Source organism: Simochromis diagramma, unplaced genomic scaffold, assembly GCF_900408965.1.
Source record: "Simochromis diagramma unplaced genomic scaffold, fSimDia1.1 OVJJ01000798.1, whole genome shotgun sequence".
Lineage (NCBI taxonomy): Eukaryota > Metazoa > Chordata > Actinopteri > Cichliformes > Cichlidae > Simochromis > Simochromis diagramma.
Window position 1 is genome coordinate 1,339,225 of NW_024386736.1, and position 11,975 is coordinate 1,351,199.

The 11,975-nt window shown below is 43.0% G+C and overlaps 1 protein-coding gene across 1 annotated transcript; it reads right to left on the bottom strand.

Moving 5' to 3' along the window:
• Positions 1–502: 502 nt before the first annotated feature.
• LOC120745982 (homeobox protein unc-4 homolog) lies at positions 503–10,005 on the bottom strand. The gene is made up of 3 exons (XM_040051236.1): positions 8,879–10,005; positions 8,040–8,215; positions 503–5,777 (listed from the first exon to the last, which is right to left on the bottom strand). The coding sequence occupies exons 1-3, from the start codon at positions 9,141–9,143 to the stop codon at positions 4,617–4,619; spliced, it is 1,602 nt and encodes a 533-aa protein (XP_039907170.1). The 5' UTR covers positions 9,144–10,005; the 3' UTR covers positions 503–4,616.
• Positions 10,006–11,975: the final 1,970 nt, after the last annotated feature.

Below are 11,975 nucleotides of genomic sequence, written 5' to 3' on the forward strand. Positions count from 1 at the left end.
CCTGGTTAACTGTTTGAACACTTTAGAGAATTAAAACATTTAGGTCTGTTTAGGATTTGGAGGGGCATGAAAGGAAACCCTGATCAAAAAGCAGCCTTCTGTTAAGAAATATAGAAAAGAAAAAGTTCATATTTAACCAGAGAAACACATATTTGGCCACTGAAGAGATTAGACATGTTTTTAAGCTGTTTTTATTTGGTTGTAAATTATAATTGGGTTATATCTAAATGATAAAACCAATGTTAACTGTGTTTTCTGTTTATCCAAAGCCCACAGACAGCATAATGATTACTGAACTCTGGTCCAGGGGCTGCTGTTCATAAGTATTCAGTAGAACAATAAAATAAACATAATGATTAACCCAACTAAGATCTCCTTTAATATAAAGGATGGATAATTTATTTGAGAAAGGGTTGGTGATTATATTTTTTAAAAATGAGTGATTCAAAAATGATAAGTGATGTTGATTATGCTAATTATTGGATTTTGGATTCCCCCCCCCCCCCCAAATCTGCCACAGGGATTACGTCATGATTGAATAGGAAAGTTGATCTTAAACCTGGAAACAGAACTCAAGCCTAGAAATCTCTAACTTTGGTCTGCTCTCCATCACATCTCAGTTTCTTTCTTTGTTAATATTCACACAGCAAACTTTCTGTTATAAAGTGCTTAACTTGAGGATGACACGTGGAAAACCGTAAACCACCACACTATGAGTGCATAAAGACAAAACAAAGCAGTCTGGAATAACTCAAACCTTTGACAACATGAAACAGACCTTGAGGCCTATGACTTTTTTTCCCTTCATCATACATCTTCTACATTAAAGACTAAGAACTTGCTTGTTTACTGATATAAACCAGCTTCCTGTTAGATGGGATTCAAACCTATATTGGGCACCACACCAGGTTATAGTTGGTCACAGATGTTGGCTGTAGGCCCATTTAGAGCGGATCAAAGCTAATGACAAAAGCTGCTAATATAGTCCGTTCTGGAGCATGGGGAGGTGATGGAGAGACAGAGAAGGGATAGGTGGAGAGGGGAGGGGAGTGTAATAGGTTCTTGAAATTACGCACATAATTAATTGCGCAAATTTGTTTCTATTAAATAAAAATAACAAGAATTGAAGAACTCAATTAGTGTTAATTTATCCTGCTCGTAAATTGAACAAGAAAAAAACGCGTGGATTGGAAGCCCCTCTCTTCTTCTCTCGCAATATTTCTGTTATTCTTTCTAACCTGAGGGTTTTTCTTCACTGGTGGAGGTTATGCAGCCATCGGACTCTCCTCTTTCCTCTCCTTTCCTGGGTGCGCGCGCGTGTGTGTGTTTTCTTGCCTCTTGAGAATTGGAAATGGGGGATGGAGACGGGGAATGTGGAAGGTGCTAAATTAGCTGGCTGATCCGCGCTCATTGCCGCATACACATCCCCCTATTACTGCGCCCCAGCGCCGCTTAATATTCCGGGCATGGCGGGCGCGTCTAGATAGCAGATTTATCAAATGGGAAAATGAATGTATGATGATCAGTTAAATTGAAAATCAGCGCCGGGGTGACAGGCCGCGCTGACACCTCGGTAATTAGAAAGAAAAATGATGGCGTCCGAATGCATAATAGAGCAAAAACAATTTACGCTATCCCCCCACGCCGTAATGATCGCGCGTTCAAATTGAAAATTTCTCCCGGTTGAAATTGAATTCATAAAGTGTGATGCATGAGCGGCACGGACACAGCGGGAGGCCCTGCCCGGTCCAGGCTCGGCTTGATCGATTGGTCGTTTGTGTCGGTGCCACCAAAACATCTCTCTCTCCCTCTCGCTGGCTTCCTCTCTTTTCCTCTCTCCCCGTGTTTCACCCCATACACACAGACAGACAGACAGACAGACAGATAGATAGACAGATAGATAGATAGATAGATAGATAGATAGATAGATAGATAGATAGATAGATAGATAGATAGATAGATAGATAGATAGATAGATAGGGACTTTGCAAACTTTTCACAAAAAGTGGGAAATCACGCAAAAATCGACTAATACATGGGAGCTGAATGGAGGTCCATGTCTGATTCCCGCTGTGCCTTGTTACATTGTTACGTCTGCAAATAAAGGTTAAGATCATCACTTCCAAAATGTTAAGGCCGGGCACTTCGAGACGCTTTGGTTCGTTTATTTGTGGCTCTCAAAGCTGCTCGTGAGGAGGCACGTGTGTTGGCCTGGGTTATTGTGGACGCCTGTTTTCTACCCATAGGTTTATAGGTTTAATCTATTTTTCAGTTTATTCCTTTAATTATTTGGGAAGAGGGGAGGGGTCCAATTTTATAGTCTACCAAAGACTCATTTGTGGTTCGTTATGTCTTGCAGCACAGTTTCCACACACACACAAGGCCCTGCTGAAGGGAGATCAGACCTATATTTTCTAATTAATCGCTCTCTCGAAACTAACCGATTATAATAAAGCGGTTTCACCCGCCAAATAAAAAAAAAAGAAAAGAAAAGAAAAAGAGAGAGAGAGAGAGTATAAAAGTCGGAATTTCACACAGCGCACGCGGAATGAACAATTTAATGTGATTGTTTCGGTCGAAGGGGACGTTTCCCGAGGCCTTATGGGAAAATAATGTCCTTATGAATTAAATAATAGGGTTATTACTTTCATTGATTTTAGCTGTCTGGGAATTTAGTGTTCGGCTTCGGTCTTAACCCATCCTCCTCCTCCTGCTGTTTCTTCCACTCTCGCTCCCCTCCTCGTCCTCTTGTCTAATTATTTTCCTGTAAAGCCCCCCCTCCCCACCATCACCACCAGCTTCCTGCCGCGCAAATAGCAGAGTCACCGAGCGAAAATTATGTAAATATTATTAAAGGGACTCAGGCACGGAAATTCATTTTAGGTCGGCGCAGCAAAGTAAAGCTCCGTCCCTCGGATCCTCCTCAATTTATTTGCAAATAAAGGCGAGGTGACCGGGAGGGATCAGGGATATTTAGCCGGGCTGTCAACACGGCTCCTCTGCGCACTGCGCTCCGGAATTGATGGTTTTAATAATTGGGATTTCAGTTTCCAGGGAATTGGTGGCGTTTACACTTCATAAGCTAAACACACTCTTTTCTAAACGGGGCGCACGCCCAGTGAGCGCGAGCGGGCACACACCTGGCACATTTTTACGGAGGGGTGGCGGTGGTGGGGTCTTCTAAATATCTTTAATACGCCCATTCTTCACTTTCCTTCACTTTTTCTTTCTGCTCAGACAACAATTGGTCAAAAAAAAATTATTAATGCAAGCCCCGCACATCACTCGCCTCCCCTCTCTCTCCCCTCTCCTATATCTTTATCTGTCTCCCCTCCAGGGACTCGCGGTCCTATTAGAACAAATGACGAGGGGCCCGGGCGCTTTTGTAAAAAGGAGCAGGCAGGCGGGCGCGCGCCTGTCCTATTATGTGCGACACATGATCAATAGGGCGATAACGCTGCAACATCAATATAAGCGACAGAACAATGAGGGATATCATCGAACATCTATCTTAATATAGCCGACTACAAGGGCCGTCTGACAACCGCGGCAGCTCATGAAAATTCCGCCCCACGAATCTACCACCATCTCCTCCTCCTCCTCCTCGCGCTCAATAGACTATGCGCTCTCATGCACACACGGGCACACGCACGCACACATTCGCGGTGCAGCTGGCGCGGCTATTATTTTCCCATTTCAATTTGACACCCCTGCCTTTCATGCTAATTCTATTATTGTAGGAAGTTTATGTGATTCCGTATCACTAGAAATCGGTAATGTCTAATAACCCTTTGGGCTGAAAGGAGGGGGCGGCGGCGGCGGTGGTGGCGGTGGGGGAAACTGCCTCGAGACCCGCGGCAGCCAGTGGGAAAATAATTACTTTCATATCAAAACTCAGCAGGAGGCGCAGGGTCCTATAGCCCGCGGCCACTAACCTCATTCCAGCTCGGCCTTTCAAATGAATAAATTTGTTAAAGCAATAAATACAAACAGCCAGACGGACTTGAGCCCCAGCTCCGGCTCACTACTCAGAGGGGGGAAAAAGGGGGGATTTATCTGCTGTAACACGACAAAACTCCAGCCGCCATGATCCGAGGTTCTGCCACACAGCAGCACTCCCCTACACCCGAATCTCACCTTCTTCCCCTCCCCTGCTCCTCCCTTTTCAATATGGCCCTGGAAAGACAGTGATTCAATTTAAACAATAACTTTATTTATCAAAATGTTTACATATAAATATCATTTTCTCGTTTTTTGTTTTTTTTGTTTTTTACAATATCTGAGGATTTTTGTTGTGTGTAAGATGTTTATTGTAGCCTAGTTTTTGTTACAAGTTGTTCACCAAAAAAGGGAAGAAAACAAAAGAATAAAAGGAGAGAAAAAAAAGAAAGAACCTGCTTCTAAAGGTGTTTGAGGCCTGAAGCCCAAATATAAGGACAGCCACAGCTTTGAGGGGGGGCCATCTGGATTGATCACACCTTCTGATTCAAAAATAGATGAGGATTAAGTCTCCTGATTCCTGATATGTTTTAGAGCATCTCAGCAGAGCTTTGGGAATGTTTGAATAGTCTGAGCGGTGTTCCTGGTCCTTTGTTTATGTTTGCTCCTTGAAAGTGTTAGTCCATATCGACATCCTCTCCATCTGTTCCGGGTGTTTCTTGACAGTCTGTGTTTGCCTTGAGACACTCGGAGAGGTCTGGAGACGCTTGCTCCTCTCTTGCACCCTTCTCTTTTGCACACAGCTCAGCAGATTGGCAGCCATTGGTCGCCGCCTCCAATTGAACTCTGGGACTCCTCTCCTCGCCGCTGTCGCTGGACTGCGTGGAGCTCAGCCTGACCCGAGCTGTCTGAGTTGAACTGTTTGGTGGAGAAGAAACGGGGAATCTTCCATCCCCGCAGTCACCACCACAGTCCTCCACGTCGGCTCCATCCGCTCTGCTGCTAACGTGATTGTGGTGATGCTGCGTGTCGTGCTGTATATGATCCGAGTTCAGCGGCTTGGTGATGCTGCCAAAGCTGCAGAGGTCAGAGGGAGCGGGGCTCCCTTCACTTGGCACACACCTCTGTCCCAGGCTGAGCCTGTTAATGCTGTCCTGACATGGTGTGGCCTTCAGGGCCGCTTGGGGCACTAGAAAACCCAAAGGCTGATGGGTAACTGGGTAAAGCAAGAAGTGACCTTTTCCCACCAGTGTCCTCTGATTAGGCAGCGAGGGGAAGTCCAGCTGAGATTTCCGTCGAGGCATGGTGTCAGAGAGGAGGCTCTCCACGCTGAAAGGGTTTCGTTTCTGCAGGGCGGAGGACCTCGGGCCTCCAGGGCTGGAGCTGTGCGTGCTGCCTGGTGAAACCTGCTCCGAGTCTGCTGTTGTTCTTTGGTTTTGGTGGTTTTGTAGTTGGCTGAAGTCGTGCCGCGTTTGGTCACAGCTGGATTCAGTTTGGTGTCCTCCCGTACTCTTCGATGCTGGCAGTTCTATGTGAAGAGTAAGGTTAGAAGACTGCTGCTCGCTGTCAGTGAACTGGGAGACCCCGCTGTCGCTCTCTGAACCGCCGGGTGTGTGGAAGCTGTCACCTGCGAGGAGTTTATTCTGGGACTTGAGCAGCTTCCTCTCCTGTTTCCTCTTCTTCTTCTCCTCCCGCTCGCGCTCCCTTCGTGCTATCTCCTCCGGGTCCATGGGCTCGCCGCTGCAGGTGGTTGGGTGGGAGTTGTGAGCAGGTCGGCCTGGCCCTTTCTTTGTGTTCTCCTTTTTTCTCCATTTAGCGCGTCGGTTTTGGAACCAAACCTATGCACATGTACACACAAATATACACATGAAAATACATGCACAGGTGGAACACTAGCACACAAGGTGGATTTTGCAGGAGAATGGTCTTTTTTTCACAACAACATATAACAAAAAGGACTTTTAAGAAAATGTCATTTTATACATCCTGTTGCTTTGGTGAATTTTGACAGAATTAAACTGAATTTTGTTTTAATAGTTTATCAAATATTAAAGGTTTTTTTTTTAGGCAAATCTCCCAAAAATGCTGAGAGGATTTGCTCCTTTTCCCTTATAATTTTTTTTACCTGCTGTTGTTACAGAAATACTCATCCAAGACTCAATTTGCATTTTTATCAATTTGCTAACATATTACAGCCTATCAGAAAATAAATACAATCCACGTATCTGTTAAATAACCATGTAAATAGTGAATTACAGAATATCTTAAATTAACATGGATACCTCTAATCAAAAATATCTTCTGAATTCAGAAAGATTCCCTTTCTAACAAGCATCGGAGGAAAAAAAGAATAAACTCTGTGTTAATTTTTAAGGATTCATATTTTTCTTCTTTTTTTTAATTATCCCAGCCATAAAAACCATTACATGACTTCACTGAGTGGGGCTGCATTAGACAAAAGGTTTTTTAAATAGAGTGTCTGATAGCCTTATGGCAACAGCAGACCTCTCGTCTGCCAGGATAAACTGATAAAGCAGTGTCTGACCAGAAGGTAAGCACAAAACCAAAAACTGCCTGTAAATCCACCCAAATCCCACAAAGCCTCGAAACAAGTGAAATCACTGCTTTCGTTCTCCGTGTTTCTTTGTTTACTGCAGCTTTACACATGTGCGCAGCACATTAGGTTAATAGGTCACAGCGGTGGAACCTGCAGATGCGCAGATGTGCAGGTGTTAATTACGAACGAGCGTGTGTGATGAGCACCTCCGTCGATTACATTTGACTGCACACTGGCTTAAATCGGCCATATCCCGTCCGCTTCTGTAGGTCGGAGGGACTGTGGCACTTGCACGGCAATCCCTGGCTCTCCTCCCTCCGCAGCGAGCCAAGAAAGGGAGCCTCCCCCGCCCAGGAGCGCTCCACGCCCGGCCTCTGGGCGCGCTCGTGCCCGCGTGTTTGGCACTGATAAGGTCTGGAGTGGTAAAAAGATCCGAGAATATTGCATAATAAGGAGGCGAGACCAGCATCGCGCGCGACAAAGGCGCTTCTTATGAATTGTTAATGTTGGTTATATCATTCCCCCGCAAACCTGCTGATAAAGGAGCGTTAAGAAGCTTGAGGGAACAATAATCTGCGGTTTAGGAGCGAAATCCCCAAAACAACATCAACGGAGAGCTGTGCTTCGTTGCCGCTTTCACTCATACAGCCATGTGAGAGCTATACATGGCAAATATACATGAACAGCCTCTACGGTAAATTATACAGAATATTATTTTAAAACGAACACAGCGAATTAATTACAAGCAACAAACTAGATCACGTATTAAGTTATTATTATTATTGTTGCTGTTATTATAATTAAGTCAAATTAAACCACCAATTTAACAAGTGATGATCCAGATCCTCAAAAAATAAACATTTACCTTAAAGTATTTTTATATTATATGAATGTTGTTAATAGGGTTTTATTATTGTTATTATTATTGTTATTATTATTATCAGATATACTGTAAAATTAATCGTTTTATTAATAGCTCACCAGTATTCATTATTGTTGCACTTAATAGTACTACTACTACTAATAATAATAGCCTAAAAGTTTTAATAAAAACGCAATAACTCTTAAATATATATAGTTAAACTAAAATCTAATAACTGTAAATTGTTTACAAACTGACATGAGACTCTTTGTATAATAATAATAATAATAATAATAATAATAATAATAATAATAGCTTGGGTGTTAAAACAAAAAATGAAAGGTAAAGGAAGAATTCTATTAACTATATCCCCCCTTGGTTTGCTCAGTAAATAGCCATGTTTTTTATTAACCCATAAATCAATAGGTTGCCTACATGCATAATTCAAAGGAGACTCTTTATTGACGCTTTGATAACTGGCAAACAGCTACCTGAATATTGGCCAGGCTAAGCCTCCACGGACCATGACAAAACTATATTGTTGTAGAGAAAATTCAGAGAAGCAGCAAAATAAATATGGGGTTTGGTGTTGGGCTACGTCCATCTCGAGGGTAGAAAAAAGAAATAAAAATGCTCCTGAGTGTGCCCAAATCTCGTGTCTAATTTGCTGTGTGCCTTTACCTGAACCCGTGACTCCACGAGGTCAAGCCTGAGCGCGAGCGCCTCCCGCATGAACACATCCGGATAGTGACTCTCGTTGAAAGCCTTCTCGAGCTCCTCCAGCTGCCACCCGGTGAAATTCGTCCTCGTGCGCCTCCGTTTACAACCGGGACTGTCCTTATCCGGGTCCCCAGAATCTGAAGACGTGTAAGTATGTGTGTGTATGTGTGTGTTTGCGTGTGTAGAAGTGTGTGTATGTGAGCGCACGTGTGAGTGAGGGAGAGAGAGAGAGACGTTCATGCTACGAGGTTCAAGTTAGCTTGTACATTTAAACCAGTTTGTTGTAAAACTGACAACTATCACTTTTCTTTTTGCTGTTCGACATAAACCACGTCCCGATAAATACACAAATAATTAATGCATTGTTTTATTTGATATAAGAGACAATTTTCTGTTCATTGGGCCTTTAACGTTTAATTTTGGCCAAATGAATTAGCACCCTGCAATGACAAGTTTTTATCTTAGCCTCTTCTGTAGCCTTTACCGCAAATTTACTAAAACTCTGTTTCGTCTTCTTCTTCTTCTTCTTTTAAAAAAACAAACAAAAAAAAAACAACCTAGGTTAAAAACTTTTAAAGACTATGTTTGTTCTGTAGGCTGATTTTCCTGTAAAACCTGGCCCCCAGAATCATAAAAAGTGGCATATTTCCAATAAAAATGTTTCAATGTAGCAAGAAAAGCCGAGGAAACTTTGATTTACCCCACTTCCTAGTACAGTACACTGTTTTCATGCACCTCTGTGTGCCTCATAAGGCAGTAAAAAAAATAATTAAAAAAACAAAAACAATAGCCCAGCCTACCTGAGAGTTTGAACTGCTGACTGTCGGAGGAGAGCAGCGAGTTAGAGCTGACCACCGAGGCCGAGCAGGAGCCGTTAAGTAATCCGTCTATAGAGAAGGGCACGGCGGCCGCGGACTGCAGCTGGTGTCCGCTCGCCAGCTCGTAGACGTGCTGGTGATGGTGGTGGTGGTGGTGATGGGGGCCGAGCGCATACGGGAAACCCACCAACCCGCCCAAGGAGCCTCCGAACTGGGCGTGAGGATGCTCGAGTACACGGCTGTCCATGCTCGCCCGGGCTGCGGCGGGGCCGAAGTGAAGATGCAGAGGGAGGCAGTGTGGCTGAACATGCAGTCAAAACAAAAAGTCGGGCAGAGGAGGAAGAAGCGGCGAAGAGGAACCGGAGGAGGAGATACGAAGGCGGAGGTGGGGAGGGGGGGAGAGAAGGGATCCCAGGCAGACAGCCGTCTCCCACGGCCACGGTGCGGTCTGTAGTGAAACGGCGGAGACCAGGCTAGGGGAGGTATTTCACGTTTACGGTCCAGCCGATATGTCAACCCTGCTCCCTCTCTCCGCGAGCCAGCTCATTAGGACTCCTCCATCTGCTCGCGGGACCAATAAGAAACGTTAATCGCCACGTGACGTCAGAGACGCGGTTAATGGAGTAGGCTAAAGGAAGCAAAGCAAAAAGGGAGGAGAAAGAGAGAGAGACAGCGAGAGAGAGCGAGCTTTCCCCCCTTTCAGATCGATCGCTAATTACACCTGGCACGGTCCTTTAATTCAGCCCTGTCAAAACAATGAGGACGAGGCTAAGCTGCCGTGTGGAAATAACTAAGTGATTGAAAGACCAACTCCATGAAATCCCCAGGAATAAACCCTGCATTTTTTTCTAGAAATAAACATTTTTTTTATTTTAACTTTTAACGCAATAACCATGCTCCCTCTTTCCCTTCACTCTCACTTCAATTGCGCGATCGTGCATGTGCGCGCGCTCCCGTATGGTGTGTAAGTGTCTTTTACGGGGCATTCGGGTGCAGATTGATCCAATAACAGCGCCTTTATTATCAGCCTCCCCGCCTTTTCCTGAGCTGTCACATTGCATTTTAAAGTACAAGCCTCTCTCCATCTCTGTAACCCCCCCCCCCACACACACACACACACACCACACACACACACACACACACATCACCGAGCCCTCCATGACCGAGGTGTTGGTCGACTATTCATTATTTCGATTTTTTACCTCACAGCTTACACTCGTGTTTAGCTGTAAAGTGGATTGTAGCCTACACGACGTGATGTTTCCAAGAATCCAATACAGTAAGTAGTCTCCGTTCAGCCTTAACTGAGCGTGCTAGGATAAAATGCTTTTCTGAGTTAGGCCATGAAGCTTTATTAGCTTTTCTGGAGATTTTTCTTTCTTTCTTTTTTAAATGATATCACATGACATTCACCTGATGATAGGTGTTTGTCCAGCAGTGAGACTTAGTCTACAGATGTTCACATAGGTAATCAATAATTCCTGTAGTCTTCAAAGCTAATTTTTAAAGTTTGCTTGTCATTCTTGAAATGGTGACTAGTGAAATTTTACCTCATCATCTAGTTGTTCTGGAGCTTCCTACCATATCACATGGAATTAAGTAAACTTCAGCTCTTGGATAATGTGAGATGATCAAAACCCATAAAATTTCAGTGAATTTTGAGAGAAGGGATCCCAGGCAGACAGCCTGGGTTGTTTTTTTCTTTTCAGAAATGAACTTCTTATGGCTATTGTTGAAAAATAAACAAAGTATAGAACTTTAAATGCAAAAGGTATTCCAGCATTTTGTTCTCTAAAGGAAAAGTAATACTTACACCAATATATAAAAAAAAGTAGACCTCTCTGATGTAAGTTAAAGTTACACTGTAGTTTTTTTTTAAGTTAAACTTTATTACATTGTATGAAAGAGTATCTACTGAAGATCTGTCCTGTCTTTCTCCAGTCATCATCAAACATTGATGGCAAATAGCTGCCCCTCCCTGAGCTTTAAGCCTTTTAAAAGGGAGTTTTCCTGCCCACTGTCGCCAGATGCTTGCTCATAGGGGGGTTGCTGGGGTTTTCTCTGTATTACTGTAGGGTCTATACTTTTCAATTTAAAGCATCTTGAGGTAACTGTTATAATTTGGTGCCATATAAATAAAATGTAATTTCATAAACTGTTTTAATACTGCTCAAATATGGAAAAGTTCTACATTTTTAAATTCTACTCAGTAAGTATAACTGGAACAGTCACAGAGCTGTAAATAGTTAGTGTTGGCTTTCCATCAAGTAAAAGCAAAAAGAGGACTGTTTAGCTCCATTTACATTTGCTGTAATTTTTCAACGACTGACAAATATGTTGATTTATTCCACATTTTCATGCTGATTTGAACAGCACCTGTAAAAACAGATCCCCTCTGTACTTACCACAAAATTGTATATAACTGTAGGTCAGTTAATGTAAGATTTAATTTATTATTTTACATTCTGGCTTATTCTAAGTCCTGAGCTGTGTGTGCTTTCATACTTCATGTCTTATATATTCCTAATTTGAGAACAGGCTTACTAATTATATCAACAATGTTCATATGGATAGACGTCATGTGTCTATGTTTAAAGGAAATAAACTACATTGTAGACACAAAGCCTCTGGCATAGTGGCTAACATACAGCAATAGAAAAACATAAACATAGCAGGTTTAGTTGGCCCTGACTGTTAATTCGGCCATTATATTTGGTCAACTAAACTTTAAAACACCATGCAACAACCAGTACTCTGTGTAGCTTCTTCGTCAGAACAGACATCAGAATTTTTCTGACTCTAATAAAGAAATGCTGTTTGTAATAAAAAGGGAGGAAAAGAGTAAGCAAGGTTTACTAAAAGAGTCTTTATGTTTAAGTAATTCATGCTGATGGGTCCAAATGTTCAGATCATCGCCCTGACAGATGTTTTTTTCACAGACAGGTGGACAGACATTTCTGAACTCTCAGGAAGATTTTTTTTTAAAAACATTTACTTAGAAATCTGATAATCTGGTAGGAAATAGAAAATGCTGCTGCTCTTCCATTTAGTGTGTGCGCTCATGTTAAGAAAAATGCTG

Excerpts from the sequence above, each read along its gene's own strand:
- LOC120745982 (XM_040051236.1), bottom strand. The coding sequence starts at position 9,143 with ATGGACAGCCGTGTACTCGAGCATCCTCACGCCCAGTTCGGAGGCTCC. Across the intron at positions 8,216-8,878 it reads TCAGCAGTTCAAACTCTCAG|ATTCTGGGGACCCGGATAAG; the intron begins GTAGGCTGGGCT and ends ACACGTCTTCAG. Across the intron at positions 5,778-8,039 it reads TCGTGGAGTCACGGGTTCAG|GTTTGGTTCCAAAACCGACG; the intron begins GTAAAGGCACAC and ends ACATGTGCATAG.